Raw genomic sequence first — 17812 nt, forward strand, 5'->3', positions numbered from 1 at the left:
GGAAAAAGTAAAAGGGACAGATCGATGAATCGATCAGTAGATTGATAAAGTTTTACTGATATAGAGCATGGATAGGGGATCCCTGGGTGGCGCAGCGGTTTGGTGCCTGCCTTTGGCCCAGGCCGCAATCCTGGAGACCCAGGATCGAATCCCACGTCGGGCTCCCGGTGCATGGAGCCTGCTTCTCCCTCTGCCTGTGTCTCTGCCTCTCTCTCTCTCTCTGTGATGACTATCATAAATAAGTAAAAATAAAAAAAAATCTAGAGCATGGATAGCACAAAATCTACAAGCGATAATATAATTCTTTATTTTTAATTATTTTTCTTAAACAGTAGAAGTTATTTATTTATTTTAAAGATTTTATTTATTTATGAGAGACAGAGACAGAGAGAAAGTGCGCTACAGAGGGAGAGCAAACTCTGTGCTGAGGGCTGAGCCTGACGTGGGGCTCGATCTCAGGATCCTGAAATCATGACCTGAACCAAAATCAAGAGTCAGATGCTATCAACTGAGTGACCCAGGCACTTTTCTTTGTTGTAGATTCTACGTAACCCTCAGCTCCCTCAACCCTCTATGATTCTTGATCTCCAACTAGATGCCAGTCGCTGAATGTGGCATTGGGAAGGGATGTGCGCTGTTATATAATATTTTCACTGTCATAAAGTTATTGAATCATATTGACTCACTGTATGTATTTAACCTCAAAACTCTACAAACAGTAACATCATAAAATCATTAGGGAGTGATGAATTTTCAATATCTGCTATGTTTTTTTTTTAATATTAATTGTCGGTTTACATAATTGACCTTTTAATAACGGTCCCACTCAGAGACTGGCTTGCAAAATTCCTGAGATTTCAACAGTCTGTTCTCACTAGCTGGTGTGAGCCAGGGCCAGTGCATACATGCTGCATGTGACTCGTCTCCAACTTTTTCAATTCTCTCTCAAGTCAGGGACATAGCAGCTTGTAAATAAAGCACTGGAAAATAATTAGCAAAGGGAAGTAAGCTCACATAGTTTTAAAAATGCTATCCATAGCTCTACCATGGTTCTCACTGCTTTGCTTCTAAGTAGCATTCAGCCTTTATTTAGTTCATGTTGGGTGGATCTCATGGTTTTCAAGGTACAATAACAACAGGCTAAAGATCCAATGCACTTTTTTTTTTTCCCAATGCACTTCTGAGGAGGGACAGGCTCTGCTCTCACAGTCACCAGTTTCCTTCTATTTGCTCACTACCCACTTCCTGTTTTCCTGGATGCTCGCCCTTTCCCATGGCAGTGGGAGCGGCTGTGTGGCTGGCTCTCTGGCCCCGGGAAGGAAAGCAGCAAACAAACACCCGACAAGGGCAGGAGTGCTTCCCTGGGCTTGCTGTGAAGTCCACACACCTGCAAGGCTTCAAGGGTGCTTCCACCATGAGCAAGACTCCCAGAATTGTCTTTGTGTCACAAGCTTGAAGATTAACTGCTTTGTTTTGAGACATGCCAAGGGTTTAATTTTGGTTCAGATTTTAGACTACGATGATAGGTGACTTTAAAAAGAGGACAGGTCTCAACTGAGGGGCATCAGCAAAACTCTTGCCTCTCTTCTCCTGCTTTATGCTCTGTGCTCAGGCGAGCTCACGGCTGATCACAGAGCCAGAGCCTTTAGTGAGCATCTGGCCTGGAGTGTGGGGATTTGATTACAGCCATTTGCCAGTAAACCACTGAACTGTGCCCAACGTACTCCTAGATTCTCAGTTCTTCTGCTGAGTCACACGGCCTAACATATGAATTATTATTATTAGGGATTTTTACATGAAGCAAACTCAAATTACTATTTCTAATTGAAAATGGCTAGCTGATTTCTCGCATTTTATTTCCCTGTCTTAGACTTTCCTTAAAAGCCATTAGACGGGATACTTAATCACAACCAACCTCCTAGAAACCACTACGGTGTCACCAGTGGTGCTTTGACTTGACAGGTCATTTAGATCAGGGGACAGTGACCCATTTTTTTTCCTGCATGGCTTTAAAATCCTTTGCCAACTACGCAGCGATGGATAGCCAAGGGAAGACTGATTTACTCAAACCTATTATAGGAAAACGTCTAATAGAAGGACAGTCATTGAATGGTTTAATTTTAAAAATACAAAGCACATCGAGGATCTGTAATTTGAATTCTCTATGCATTGATCTTTAAATCTCCAGGGTCTTCTCACTGGAATTATGTAACAGATGCCTTGTTAACAGCCCAATCAAAACCAGCTCTGCAAATCTTGCGAACACACAAGTCAATGCAGCTCATGGCCTAGGCTCCATCATCATCACTCACAACAAAGCTTCCACTAAAATCCAATGTCATCAGAAAGCAAGCTTGTTAGAAAGACACAGGGGGAGAAAAAAATCCACGTGCACAATTACACTGGCTCAGACATACCCCTGAAGCACTTACATGATTAGATGTGGAAAGGTTAGTAGGAAAGCTTACTCACACGAAACACACGATTGCATAACACAGCCCCGGGAAGCACCACTGCACTGTTACTATAATTGTACTCACGGTGACTTCTGGGCCATGAGGCTGAGACATGACACAGCTTAGACATTTTCCTCCTATGTGTGTAATAGGCATAGACCGTCTCACACTCCACAGGCCATCCCGGCCACAGCTGCCAGGAAGAGCTGACAGCAGGACCCGGGGACAGGCAGCCTGATTCTGCCTCGGGAGACGGCCAAGAGCACGGCCTAGAGCTCTGGGCACCCGCGCCTCACACTGGCCACCCGCTGACTTGGCAAAGGCTGTGTTGTGGCCACTTCGTCTCGCCACTGGCACACGGTCCTCTCTCTGCACCCACTCACAACATGCCCTACATGCTCCACATGGCAACTGGGTTGCAACCCCAGTGTAGTGGACACTGTGGGCTGTTTACACAGCACGCATCCCCGACACTTCCAGGTCACAGAGCTCCGGCGTTGATCAGTGACTTCCACACACCAGAGAAGCTGACCCTGTCCCCAGCTGTCGGGATGGGCCTCCATCACCTTGGGTGATTCCATTCTCACCAAAGACTGGGGCAGTGTCTTACCCAACTGTGGTCGATGAGACATAACAGAAAACGCAGTTGGGGGCACCTGGGAAATGTTCCCCGTGAAACCACTAGAAGAGATGGTCTGTCTTGCTCCTCTGAAAATTCCGGTGTCTGGATGTGGTGCACAGGGCACCCAGATTCCCCACAGTACCAGCCTGCGGTCAGCCAGGGGAGGCTGGCAGTGGAAGGGAACGTTGGCAGCAGCAAAGGGGGGTTTGCCGGCAAAGCACGAGGACGGGGGCTGTACTGAGATCCTATGGAGATCGGGGTCAGGCCAGATCAGGAAATTCCAGGGATTATGGGTTATGGAGGGTGGTGCTGCGTTAGACCCACTTCTCCTCTTCTTGCATCTCCCTCCATCTGTGTACAGAGCAGCATCTATCAGCTCTTTCATCCTTTTCCTCTGTGAGGTTGGCCGAGCTCACGGTTTTCAACAAAATGTACTTTTTTCCCCCTTTTTAACAACCTGGCTGGACTATACCATCTGTTGCAGAACTAACAAGGAGTATGCACAGCCAAAGACGTCCTCGTGGGAGTTTCTGGCATGGTGGGGAAAACTGTAGGGAGGAGGACAGCACAGAGACAGCGGGACGAGATACCCTCCGGAGAACTCCTGCCCTACCTAAACCCTGGTAAGACCCCGGGTCAGCGACCTACGTCTTTTTGACTCAGTTTCTCCCAGGGAGAGAACCTCCACCCTGAGCTGCAGTGGGGACTGAGCGAGAGGGCACGTGGGAGACACCTTGGGGACCGCCCGGCCCTCGCAGGTCCTGGGGGTCAGTCTCCACCAGGAGCACAGCACCTCTTTTCTAAGGAACACAGGCCTAACACCGAACTCAGGAGACGTCCGAGAGCTGGTGGCTGGCATAGGAGCTCCGCTGAGCAGCCTTCCAGGCAGCTACAAAAAGCCGCAGGTCTGACTTGGAAGAGCAGGTGAGACGTATGTGCCAGGAAGGGGCCTGGCTTCACACCCAACCTCCACGTGCCAGCAGCCTGTAGCTCCCGTGAGACAGGCGCAAGGCGTCCCCTGATTCCAACACCTCGTGGGACAATGACACAGGTGACAACAGAGGATTTGTTTTCCTTCACTGCTCTGAAGTCCTGAGTCAAAGAAGGCAGGTCGCTCTCTGCCTGGCTGGCCGGGAGATCCCTGTTTTAAATGCTGCAGAAAATGGTCATGAAAGTCCTGCCCATTTGGTAAAAGAAAAGCTCTGAGTTGGATGCATCAAGCTCAGGTGCGGGAGCAGCTGGGAGCCAGGAGCCTGGAGGAGGAGGGAGGGAAGGAGGGAGGAGGAGGAGGAGGAGGAGGAGCGTTGGTGGAGCTCCAGCTAGCTGCACAGAGTGGTGCTGCTACCTCACAGCCCCCCCAAATTCTTCTTGCTCCTCTTCACTCTGCTGGCATTTGTGCGCACACGAGAGGGATGGAGAAGGGGGGAGAAGGGGAGAGAAGGAGAGGGAATTATGACCAGAGGGCCAAGGGGAGTCTGGTGACACGTATCTGGGACAAGGAGCCCATGGGGAGAGCACCCCGGGCCCAGGCCTGGGGTCATGGGGGCAGAGTCACGAGGCAAGAAGTCTGTGTCTGTTCCTGGTTCCGTTCTCTGAAGGCGCAGGGCCGGGAAGTGATTTCACAGCCACGTAGATACCGCGGGGGGAGCCTTTGGAAGTCGCCCTCCCAAATCTTGCCTGCCAGTCTCCCCAGCACACACCACACGCCGATGGTGCCCCCCAGGCCCGGGGTGGGGGGGGCGGGAGAGAGCGGGGACCTGTGAGTTGGCATCAGTTCAGGTGCGGGCAGGTGTGCGAGGCCTGGCCGCCCCACCCCGGGAAGGTGCCTCGACCTCCCGGCCTTGGGACTTTTCCCCCCGACTGCTGATTTCCCTCGGTTCCTCCTCCCTCACTGGGTCCCCCAGGGAGGACGCGGCCACGGCGCCCCTGAGGCTCGCGGGCTTGGCACGGGGGCTGGAGCCCCTCTGCCGCGATGGAGCAGCCGGGGCTGTCGACGCCTGGGCGGTCACCTTCCCGACCCTCATGTCCAATCCTTCACTTTCAATCCCCGTAGACCTCGTTCGCTTCCAGGAGGGCGCCCGACGTCAAGATGATCGCATGGATTTGGACGGAAAAGGACAGAGAGGCAGCATTTGTCAGGCCCGAGGCCCGAGTCGGGGTGACCGCAGAGGCAGCCCCCAGAGGCAGAGGCAGAGGACGCAGTTGGCGGTTGCCTTCTTTACCCAGAAGCCAGCGGCGAGCTAGTCAGCCCTCCCAAAGGGGATGAAAGCCTCCCAGGGGTGCGACAGCAGAGAAGCGTGAGCCCCCCACCTGAGGCTGCACCCCCGGTGGCCCTTGCGGCTCCTGGGATGGGGCACAGAGTGGCATGCCGCTGTATCGAGAACGTGCCTCTTTATAGGGAAGCATCGCCGCCACGCTGAGCCGCCTCAAGGGTGAGCACAGGGTCACGTGCCTGTGGCGCCATCGGAATATATACGCTAAGGATGGAACCCCCCCCCCCCCGGGGGAGACAGGAGTGCTATACACGGTACTTAGTAACGTCCGAAGCAACCTCAGGAGACATCGGAGACGCAGCCTTGTCTCAGCCAGGGTGCGACAAGAAGCAGAAAACAGGACTCTTAATTCTGGCCACTGCTACATGAACTCAAGCTATTTCCCCTTCTGCTGCCTCAGTTTCCCTTTCTGCGGGGAACCGCTACTACTGCCTGGTAGTAATTGCTGAGCCAGATGGCGTGGGCTCTTGCCCCCTGCGGACACTGCGGTTAGCAGCCCCTGACTGATGGTCTCCACCCACGCCGGGTGATGCTGGCAGGGGTCTGACCGCAGAGCGAAGGATTAATGGGTTAAGTCACTCTTTCCAGGCCCCTGCATGGCCCTCCGGGCGCATTCACTGTTAAGTCGGACACACTGCGTTGAGCATTTAGAAAGAAAGGCTGGAGAGGGAAGTCACAGACACCCCCCTCCCCCAAAGGCAAGAATGGAAAGTCTGGAAACCCCGCCTTGACACCAGTGACCAGAGAGATGGGCGGTCAACACGTATGGGAAAGAAAACGAGAGTCACGTACGTGTGGGTCTTGGGTCCAAGGCCTCGGAGCCAGCACTCTCCCCGGGAAAGCCGAGAGGCTCTGCTTCGTCTGTGTCAGGAGGAGGGTAGGGCGGGGGTGGGGGGAGCACTAGCTGGGGGGGCCCCCGGCCAGTGCCTCTGGGAGGCTTTTGTGGCACCTGCCGTCCAACACCTACATGGAATCAACGGGGGTTACTTCAGAAGGTTAAGCCCAAAGACTCTCCGCCCTCCAGTGGGAGGCACGTGGCCTTCATCACCCGGGCATCAAAAACAATCTCGTGGCACCAAATCCAACCACACCCAGCACCGAATCCAGTCTCATGGCACCAAATCCAGCCACACCCGGCGCCAGGTCTGACCACACTGGGTACCAGATCCAACGGCACTCAGTCCCCAAAGTCACCCTCACTACGCATCAAATTCAACCACACCTACCACAGAATCCAGCCACACCCAGTGTCAAATCCAGCCATGCTTGGTACCGAATTCACACTCACTAGGCACCAAATCCAGCCTCATGGCACCAAAGGCAACCACACCTGGTACCAGTGTCGGCCTCGCTGCACACGGAAGTCAACCACACCTGCCGACAGACCCAGCCATGCCCAGCCCCACATTCAAGCTCACCAGGCATCAAATCCCACCTCACGACACCAAATCCCACCTCAGGACACCAAATCCCACCTTACGACACCAAATCCCACCTCATGACACCAAATCCCACCTCACTCACACTTGAACATTTTACACACACCGCGTCCTCTCCTTGGGCCAATTTGAAAATATCTACGCGTTTGCAGTTTGTTTCTGGCAGGCACACCTACTCGCAAACACCAGGCTTGAAATCATTCTTAAAAAACCCCCTCAGTGGCTCTGTCCCGTTAAGAGGAACTCCTTTTATACCCATGACTTTTGATTAGGATTTATTTATATATATTTTTAGCTTCGTCTTGTTACTTCATCTACTATCTCCTGTGGCCACTAATTGAGCTGGCCTCCTTAAGCCCATTTAACTCTTGGAGAAAGAGTTAAGGGCGGTGTCCTGCTCCATCCACCCTCTGGAACCTTGGGGCAGCCCTCGGTGCTCTGCTGACACGCGGGGCACCCACCTGCCATTTTATATGAAAATGATTATCTTCTGCTAATAAGATTTTTGAAGGTCAATGACTTCATACAACAAAGCCACATAAATCACTTGGGTCTTAAGTCATCCTTCCCAGTATTTCTTTCAAAAACGCCTTCTTCAGGCTTTTATGTTTAGAGTCGTGCAGTAACTCATAGGTTCTGTGCTTCATGCCCGTCATCAGATTATCAATAAAAAAAATTAACAAATAATTTCTTCATTGAGAGACATACCCACGTATTCCTTCTCTTGATTAAGGTTTTGTAGACGTGGGAAGATACCGATGTCCCCATGGCCGGACATCATCTGTTAACTCTCAGAGCGCAAAGGGGCCTCGGGCAGTCTGGATGAGCATCGTCTATTCGGGCCCCGGAAGAACCATTAGAGGAGAAGGCTCCGAGGCCTGCCACCCCTTTACCACGAGAGCGGGCGAGAGCTCGGGAGAGCCGGGGTCTCATCACCGCAGAGGAGATGACTAGGTTTATTCTGAGCAGCTGCTGACTGTGTGTTCTGGAAATCTGGGCGTATTTCCCTGGTAAAGGGGATCAACTGGCATGAAACGCGGGCCAACAGGGAGGTGTCGATTAGGGGACAAAAGCCGACCAACAGCCAACTAGCTCGTTATTAGACTCTCAGACGCTGACAATGCAAGTGCTTATTCCTGGGAGTCTTCCTTTTGGGGGCCACAGCCATGGCGTCAAGGGCAAAAGGTGAGGGTGCCCAGTGGAGTAGGTGGCCCGGGGCCCAGCCCTCGGATGGCCTCTGTCATGAGCTGATGCACCTGCAACCTCAGGCAACCTCTGCTCCACTGCTGTTCCCACACAAATGGAACAACAAACACTGGAGGGTCTTAAAATTAAACTAACCGTCCCCGGCTTGTGGAGCTAGAGACCCCCTGCCACTTCTCTGTCCACCACCTGCGACACCAGGAGGTGGCATCTCAAGATCTAATAGGTTTTCCTGCTCACGGGTCTCACGATTCCATCCTCTTTCCTTTTGCTTCATTATTCCCCCAGAATATCAGGGTGTTGGAGGTCGACTCCAACGGGGCAGTCAAGACATTATGCAACTGCTGTTGACTGACTTCTAGATCTCCTGGGGACAAGAGGTCTTTCAAAACAGCCTCCAGGGAGGTCATCCTAAGACCATGCATCCTTCCATCAGGAGACTCCCACGTGCACACACGCACACGTGCACACTCACGCTCACCCGTCCGGTGGTCCAGAGCCACTCACCCCCTCCTGACCATCCTCAGCAATCCTCTACCCTCACCACCCTCAGCCCCTCCCCAGCGACCTGCCTACACGATGCCCGGGAAAGATGCCTGTAAGATACCGAGGGAGCCCGCAAGTGTTTATTTCCAGACTTTCTTTCCTTAGTGCACATGCTGCCCGAGCGAACGGCCCCGCGAGGCGGCTGCAGGAGTTAACAGCGGTGCTACCACTCCACGCAAGGCAGGGCTCAGAGGCGTGCAGACGGCAACACGGCGCACTCACCCGTGGCGCTCTTCCTGTTTTCCTCCCTGTCCTGAGTGCGAGGTGGCACCAGAGGGCTGGACGTTGGGGGCTGCGGCGTCGGGGGGGCCGGCGCCCGCCTCTTCTTTTTCTGCAGGTCAATCTGTGAGCCCAGAGATACCTGAGGAGCACAGAGGAGTCCACGTTAGTGTCGGGGCGGCCCTGTGGCGAGGGGCATGCACGCGCGGAGAGGCTGGCCCCAGCCACCTGCTGCTCCAGGCACACCGCTGGGCTCCTTTCTGGGGTCCCAGGCCGGGCGGCGGATGCCCTGGTGGGGCCACTTGCTGTGTGGCCCTGAGGGGGCCCAAGGATGCTCACAGACACCCTAAGACCCCCCCCCCCCGAGCAGGGGTGCTGCACTCTGCCCAAGGGACTCCAGCCACTCAGGGGACTTGGTAACTAGCCCTCAGCATAAACATCACAGTGGGGACCCCTCAGCCCTTTGGTAAACACAGAATATGGGGACACCTGGTGGCTCAGCGGTTAAGCATCTGCCTTCGGCTCAGGGCGTGACCCCGGGGTCCTGGGATCGAGTCCTGCATTGGGCTCCCTGCAGGGAGCCTGCTTCTTTCTCTGCCTGTGTCTCTGCCTCTCTCTCTCTGGGTCTCTCATGAATAAATAAGTAAAATGTCAAAAAAAATAAATGCAAAAGAGAACTATTCCTTCTGGAAACTTGGTCAAGGGCCTCCGTGAGTTGTGGCCACGCAGAGGGAGAGGGTGAGGGCCCTGGCTCGGCTTGCCGCCCCATGTCCGCCGTTGCACAGCAGCCTGGCCCAGTAATCGTCCACCGGCCAGGTGACAGGGATGTGGGTCCCCGCGGGGCTCATGGTGCCCGCTGACGGGATGCAGAGTCCCGCCCACGCAGAAACCCACCAACGACTTGTACCAACGACAGAGTCACGGTGCAGAAGGGCTGCTGTGGGGCGGGGCAGACGTGAGGGTCGAGCAGAGGCTGGGCTGGGTGGGTAGGGCCGTGGGCAGGGCTGGTCCCGACTCCCGCTCTGCCTCTCAAAGGCTGCGTGTCCTCCTCCTTGTTGCAGCCTCTGGCAGTTCTGGCCGATGGACATCGACCCACCCCCGCGTGCAGAGTGTGTGCAAGTACGCCGCTCCCTGCCCTCGGGGAGCCCACGCCGAGCCGCAGCCTAGAGTCCAAACCGGCGCTGCTGGTCCCAGGCGGCTGCCCACGAGCCCGCCCCCCACCGCGTCTCCTCGGCCCGGGTGCTCCCCGGGGTCGGAACTCAGACCCCACCGGCCACCCACCCCGCTCCCACGGGGGGCAAATCCTCCTTCTGGACTGAGCCTCAAACATCCTCCGTGTGCACGTGTATGTGCATAAAAAAAACCTTTTAAGTTTTTCTCAGTGATAACGTACGTACCGCAAAATAAATTTGCATTTAAAAGTCACATAACCAGAGAAAGAAGAAATCGCTTGGTCAACACTCGGATTCTAACTACTAACAGTCGGCATATATTTTTCCAGGCTTTACCTTTTTTTTTCAAAGTCATATACTTCTACAAAAACAAAACAAAACAAAACAAAAAAAGGCAAACAAGCATCCTCCTATACTTTCCATCCTTCTGCTACAATATTCAGAACCACCTCCTGCACCGGTACGACCTGTAATATATTTCATGCAAAACATGAACAGAAGGAAAAGTCACGTCCCTCCACATGGCTCGGGGTCTAACCAGCAGCTCCTGGTCCTCGGACGCCACCCCAGAGGAACCGCCTCAAACTCTTTCTCTCTTGACGTTTACTCTTGTTTTTAAAAATAATAAACTTATTCTGCTGTTTTTTTGACTTCCCCGTATTAGATCCCGGCTTTCCGCTCCGGAACATGAGACATTAGCTCCCTGGGACACACCCGTGTGCGCACACACGGAAACGCACGCACACACGGTTCCTCCTGGATCTTTCCAGAAATCACGGCACGGGGTTAAATGAACCCTATCTCGTTCTACGGGCGGTGTTATGATAGATATAATTCCAGAGAACAGGAATCTTCTCTCCCGCTGCGATGTTAAATGTCTACGTGTCTGGATCGTGTTGATGTCTCTGAACTTGGTTATGTGATTGGTTTTCCAACTTTCTTTTGGGGCTTCCTGGAAACAACTTTTCTGTGACTTGGCTGTTTTTCTCCCTCGTTTCCCGGATCCCCTGTGCTTTTTTTTAATAAATATTTTTATTTATTTATTTATTTATTCATGAGACCCAGAGAGAGAGAGAGAGGCAGAGACACAGGCAGAGAGAGAAGCAGGCTCCCTGCAGGGAGCCCGACGTGGGACTCGATCCCAGGTCTCCAGGGTCGTGCCCTGGGGTGATGGCAGGAGCTCAACTGCTGAGCCACCAGGGATCCCCTCCCCTGCATTTTAAAAAAAAAAACAGACTTCCTCGTTAGAGGGGGGCACAGTCTCCGTCAGTGTTCCGAGGCAGGATGGCTGTGCGGGCAATCGAGGAGGCCTTGAAAATCCGAGACTGTTGCGATTCCGTTGGGCCCAATTGCCTAATGGAAAAAGACCAACAAGCATCCTCATATACTCTCCACCCTTCTACCACCACCTTTCAAAGCAGGTGCGGGCTCCGTCTTCTCCGTGTGGCCTGCTTCCCCTCCGCAGCTCTGAGGACCCTCTCTGGCCCCTGGAGCTGGCGCGCCCTGGGCCCGGGTGCTCTCCACCCTGCTCCGGGGCCTCCGTGGAGCTCTGCAATCTGGGAATCGTCTCATCCTGCAAATGCTCCAGCATCATTCCTTTTGGACTTCTTCCCCCACCTCCCCCCCATTTTCTCTGTCTCTCCCTGGGTTCTGACAAATGAATACTGAGATTTCAAAATCAATGTTCTAAGTTTTCCAGAATATTCTTGCCTAGTTAAGGGGAAAAAAAATTTAAAAAAAGCTTTCCCCACTCTTGGAAATTTCCTTGAAAGACTTCACTGTCCAACTCTTGAACTGTTCAAGTTTATGTTTTTTTTTATTTTATATTTGTTACGATTTACATCTATATTTAAAATGTATATTTTTATTTCCAAGAGCTCCTTCCTGTTATGTATTTTTAAAATAGTATCATGTCTTCTTTCCTGGGTATAACAGCTTCTCTTTTCTCTCTGAGGTCATCATCGTTCATAGTTTTTGAAGATGTTTTTATTTTTTCTTTTTGATGCATTGCTATCTCCTGCAAGTTCCTTTCTCTCTCTCTCTCTCTCTCTCTCTCTCTCTCTCTCTCTCTCTCTGTCTTGGCCTCTGTGACATTGCGGCCTTTCCTCAATTTCTGGGGATCCTTGGCCGATTGCTTATAACTGTGTTTCCGTGGACAGAGCCTGCAAGACACACCAATGGGATTCTGTGCAGGTGCCTGGGCAGAAACCCGGTTAGCTCACTGGGGGGCCCCAAGTGCCCGTATGTGCAGGGCTCTCTTCCACGCAGGGGCACCTTCCAGCCTCCCGCCAGACGGCGTGAGCTGGTCTTGCAGAGTGGAGCCCAGCGGGCAGCCCCGGGCCCATCGGCACGTCCTTTCCCTTCTCCCTGTGCGTGGTCCTCTCAGAGTGACTCAGGTCTTGGAGGCAGCCCCTCACTTCTTCCCCCTCTGGAGTCCAGCACTCCTCCCGCCGTGTGGGGCCCCCAGGGTCAGGGGTCTCACGGCTTCACGTCTACACGTCGGCCAGCCCACTGTCCTCCGCTCCCTCTGCTCGCTGGTGTGCGCAGGAACCGGGGCCCCACACCGCCCCCCCTCGCCAGGCTCCGTCCCTGCTGCTGGGTCTCTCCAGCCAGAGGCCCACTTTCAGCTGCCAGTTTGGCCCAGTCCACACCCCCTAGCTCCCGGGTGCCTACCGACCACGTCCTGCTCCTCTCACCTTCTCTGGGTCGTAGTGGCCTAAGGCATTTTACTCATTTTAGTGGTGTTTCAAAGACACTAACTCATTTCATCAGCCCTATTTCCCTATGTATTTTTAAAGGGCTGTCTGGTGAGCCATGGGACCCATGAGCCAGAATGAATTCAATCCAGCCCATTAAGGTTGTTTGGTTTCGGCCAGTAAAAATGAGACTGCTGACAAGACCCTTACAGTTTCATCTTTTCTCTCATTTCTTCTTTCTTGTCTCTGTCTTGTTTAGCTTCCGAAAGTCCCTTTACTTTAACTTCTGAGATAAGGAACACGTGACACTGGAGGGACGCACCGGTTGTAAATCGCTTTCCCAATTTTAAGAATCCTTGCCATGTGCTTAGCTCACCCTGAGTTTGTGATGAACTCACACCTGGACTCTTTCAAATAAATGGAGAGCAAACCCTTCCATGTTTCTGTTAATATCCACACATTACTTTGCTCCGTTGAGACTCAGGCCCGGGCGCTGGTGTGGGGCGAGGAGCTGGGCTCTCAGGAGGCCCTGTCTCGCCGTGCCCGTCGCCACGCGCACCCGGGGACGGGGTGGGACACTTACCCTGCCACCTACACTCTCGCAGCCCTGCCTCTCATTGACGACAATGTGGGAAGGCATATAGCTTGGCTCTGGTACCTGGATTTCTCCCTTTGGGGTAGACATCAATGCATTAATTAATCATGATCGTTCACAGGCTATGGATTTGCCTACGCGCGTTATTTCCCAGTTCACATTTCTCATGGTCCTTTTTTTCTAAAAGAGGAGAGACTCTCCTCAATGCCATGCCTTCATTTACTCCTTTAATTAACCAGCCAGCAGGCTCTGGCTCCTTATCCTGTGACAAGAATTGCAGTGGATTCAAAGACATGAGAACTTCCTGACCTCAAGCTGTTCACAGCCTAATGGAGGAGACCTAATCCTGTGACACTGACACAATCTCCTTGGCTGGAGACGCCACCCAAAGCTGTAACTTGGAGTCTACTCGGGTGCCTTTCGGGAATTCACGGTGGTTGATCAGAGCCCGCGAAGCTCCCACTGACGTCTGTGCAACTAGGACATGTTCCAGAATTCTGCTGAGGGTCGACATCAAGGTGCAAATACGTGGAACTCGGGGCCGGGGAAGCATTTCTGGCTTAGCCGGTCTGGAAAAGCAATTCACATGCTAAAAGAAAGTTCTAGCTCGCTGCTTGTTACAAATTTTGGAGAAGCATCGCGTCTCCGGGGCTCTGCTGAGATGGTCCAGCTCTGCCACCAGAGATAAGGTCGGACCTTGCAACAAACGCTTGGCGAAGACCACCTCGTTCCCAGATATAGAGCGACCCCTGATCAATTAATTAAGAGAACGTGTTTGAAAAGCATTCGGCAAGCTCTGAGGCCACTAGTCAAGAGGAGCGCCAATGGGCAAGACAACTTTCCCTGGAGCTTTTTGTTAGTGGAACGTGTTTAAACAGAAGTGTTCTAGTAGGTGTGCTTACGGGCTTCAAAGGAGTATTATCTACATTAGCAGCAAAGATTGAGTGAACATTTACTAGGGTGCCAACTGTAGCCCATATGACTACCTCAAAAAGAGCTACTTTTCCTGAGTCTGGTGGGTAAAGGGAGAAAGCACCGAAGCTTTGGAGCTTACGGCAGACAGCTTGCCCAGGCCGCTCAGCTCCCGAGCGGGCAGGGCCTGTACTTGGCCTTACTCGGACTCCAACTGTCCCTTGGAAGAAGTAACGCCTGCGGTTTTGAGTGGAAATGTCTCTCCCTGGGAGCCCGTAAACAACGGAAGCCCATGGAGTTCTCATGGTCCCCGGTGGCAAAATATCCGTCCACAGGGTGGACTGGAGACCACCCTGTGCTGGAGGCTGTTGCTTTAGAAAACGTTTCTGAGACCTGATGCACATCTTCCACTCATTCTTGGAGGAACACGTGAGATCTGGTTCTGCTCACTCTCTGGAGCTCGTGCCCATCATTTCCCCCTTCTTGGAATCGGGACATAGCGTGGTCACCCTGGGTGGGTCGTGGCTGATTCTGACGCGCCGTCTGTCTGTGCGTCTGTGCACGGTGGCAGGAAGCTGTCCCCGATAGTGGAACCTGAATCCTGCGGTGTCTGGTCTTTTTAGAAAGCATCCTTCCCCGGTGGCTCCTTTGGTCTCATAATCTCTTCGTGACAGTTATGGGTAAGGCCAGACTAGAGGTCAGAAAGTGTTTAGGGGAGGGGAGGTTCTGTTTTAAAGACAATGGGTTGGACTCGCACCATGACACAGAGGCTCCGGCGGCCTCCTTGCTCCTGCAGCTTGCTCTGGGCGTGGCACTTTGTAGGATGCCAGAAAAAGTAGTTCATGACTCGTGTGTGTGTACATGTGTGCGTGCATGCAAATGTGTGAATATGCACGTGTGTGTACCTGTGTGTATCCACACCTATGTCTGTGTGCACGTGTGTTTTCCACATTTCTTCACAGATTTTATCTATATGAATATGATGTTCACATTATTTTTCAGGGAAGTGGACATGTTCCTCTAGATTTTAAGCACTTAGCTAAAGGACAGAGATATCTGTAGGTCTGAGGGTCTATGTTATGAAATAAAATTAGTAGGGTTCAGCACCTTGTAGTCATTTATGTGTTCATTCATTCTCTTTTCCTTCCATCCACCCACCCACCCATGCGTCCATCCTCTCATCCTTTCATCCCTACACCCATCCATCCACTCATCATCTATCCATCCACTCATCATCCTTCCATCCATCCTCTCATATACCTATCCATTCATCATCTACCCATCCATCCTGTCATCCTTCTACCTATCCACCCACTTATCGTCCACCCATCCATCCACTCATCCATCCATCCATCCATCCATCCATCCACTCAATATCTACCCATCCATCCATCCTGTCATCCATCCACCTATCCATCCACTCATCATCCATCCACCCATCCATCCCATCCATCCATCCATCCATCCATCCATCCATCCATCCATCCCTCCATCCATCCAGACATGTGGGTACTCCATGCAGGCACACACCAGTGAGAGAAGGATCACCAGGTGCATTTCTTCCCACTGCACTGAACTTGCCTCATTGTGCTTGGCAGTGCTGTGCTGAGTCCCTGCTTCCCACCTTTCCCAGAATGCCCATCCTTGTCTAACACTTCTGTCAGTCTCTGCCCCTGCTGAAATCTTCTTCACTCTTCAGGAGGCCGCCCTGAAATCCTCTGGGTGGGTGTTAATGGCCTGTCCTCTACACTTCAGCACTTGGCTCGGACGTAGGAGCAGTGCCCTGCCTGGAGCACCGACCTCACTGCCTCCTCACCCACGATCAGCTGGCTGCTGCTGGCCGGCTCCCCTGTGACCTCTAAGCTCTGAACAGGAAAGGGCCTGTCTTATTAGTCTCTGAAGGTCCACAGTCACGAGCCCCATGCTTCTGCACATTAGGAATCAATAAATGTGTGTCGAATACAAGAAAGACTGAAGCAGACACTCTACATACATGCAGCTCGCTGGGGAAGGAGTTTATAAATACGGATTTTCAATGGGAGCTGGCAGGTGCAACTGAGCCCTGGCCTCATATCTCATTTTTCTCTTCTTCGAAATGAAAATACCCTATTGTGTTTACGCTGATCCAGATGAAAGTCACATATTCTCACTGGAAACAGTTTGAATAACAGAGGGACATATCAAGCGCTAAGGGACAACTTCCTTACCTCTGCCCACAAGAGGTAACCTCTATTACGGCGGGACGCGCGTCTCCTCAGGCTTTCTCCCTGCATATCTAGGTACCTGAGGATTCATAAAAATGAGAGCACTCTCTCTTGACGACAGTGGCTTTTGTCACCTATGGGGTGCTGTCCGCTGCTGGGCGTAGATCTCCCTGACGTCCTGAGAATGGGAAGGGTCCACCTACGTGTATCTGAGCTCCAGGTTTGGCATTTCGGTTGTGCTTGATTTGTTGTCATTTCAAATTATATTGCAGTGAGCGTCCTCCTCTAGTTCTCTTTTTTTTAAATTAATTTTTATTGGTGTTCAATTTACCAACATACAGTCCTCTAGTTCTCTTTTCCCACTTTGTTTATTCCCTGATGATCCCGCTCTGTAAACTCGCCGGCTCACAAAAGCAATAGGATTTTTAAATGAACTGAAATTGGAATCTAGAAGAGACAGCCACACTTCCGTGTTCCCAGCCATTCACAATAGTCTAGGTGTGCAAAAACCTTAAACGTCTATTGACAGATGAACAGGTAAAGCGACTATGATGTATTCATTCATACTCAGCCTTCCAGAGGGCGGGACTTCTGCAGGATGAGGCAACACGGAGGGGCCTGCAGGACGTTATGCAAGTGGAAGCAGGTATTAGGACCAAGACTGCATGACTGCGTTCACAGGAGGCATCGACAGCCGGCAAACTCATGGAACCAAAGAGCGGGGCGGTGGTTGCTATAGGTTGGGGTGGGGGGCACCTGCCACTCGACAGGCCTGAGGTTTCAATCAAGCCGGGTGAGGCGGCTCTGGGATGTGCTGTGCACCTGGTGCCGGCGGCAACGTGGCGCATTGTGCCCTCAAACCCTTAGGAGCGTAGCTCTCACGGGAAGACCTCTTGCCACAAGAAAGTACGATGGCAACAGAAGCGTGACGCACGCCGCCTGCTAGGCCCTGAGCAAGGCTGCACCAGCTTGAACCCGCTCCAGCTGCCCCTTCCTCCCACTCAACAAGCGTTGGCGAAAAGCATCCAGATCACCTTTGAAATCACGTTCTTGGAACTCTAGGATCAGCGATTTGTAATGATGGTTGTCCATCTGGGTGCGCGAGAGAAAGAACCATCGTTCGTGTCGGCTAAGCTTTCTTTCTTCCCTCTCGCGCCTGTGGTGTTGGCCGCCTCCTGGTGATCTCTCCCAAGTCCCATATATCCTGTGAATATTGTCCCTAGTTCGTTGCGGGGTTCTAATTTTCTGTCCTTTAACTCTTTTAAAAAGTAAAAATTTATCTGATTCAATCTGTCGGGTATCTTCTGTCTTTTTTGGGGTTGGCAGTGGATTCTAACCCTGTGTCATACGTACCAAGAAAGGGATTCTTGTTTCCAAATTTAGATTCCTGTTGCTTAAACTACTTTCCTGGCTTGATTTATATGTTATGTGTATATGTATATATATATATATATATATATATATATTTATTTATT

At 52.1% G+C, this 17812-nt stretch overlaps 1 protein-coding gene across 6 annotated transcripts in view; it reads right to left on the reverse strand.

The window, feature by feature from the left end:
* Positions 1-17812, reverse strand: part of COBL (cordon-bleu WH2 repeat protein) — a 244651-nt gene that overhangs the window by 56002 nt on the left and 170837 nt on the right. For 5 of the 6 annotated variants that reach the window (XM_055300773.1, XM_055300769.1, XM_055300771.1 and 2 more), the window contains 2 exons: positions 8762-8900; positions 6144-6314 (listed from right to left, as the gene is read on the reverse strand). In XM_055300773.1, the coding sequence (XP_055156748.1) occupies positions 6144-6314; positions 8762-8900 (310 nt within the window). The remainder of the gene's footprint in view (positions 1-6143; positions 6315-8761; positions 8901-17812) is intronic. The other variant, XM_055300774.1, reaches the window with a different exon arrangement.

Source organism: Nyctereutes procyonoides, unplaced genomic scaffold (assembly GCF_905146905.1).
Source record: "Nyctereutes procyonoides isolate TBG_1078 unplaced genomic scaffold, NYPRO_anot_genome, whole genome shotgun sequence".
Classification (NCBI taxonomy): domain Eukaryota; kingdom Metazoa; phylum Chordata; class Mammalia; order Carnivora; family Canidae; genus Nyctereutes; species Nyctereutes procyonoides.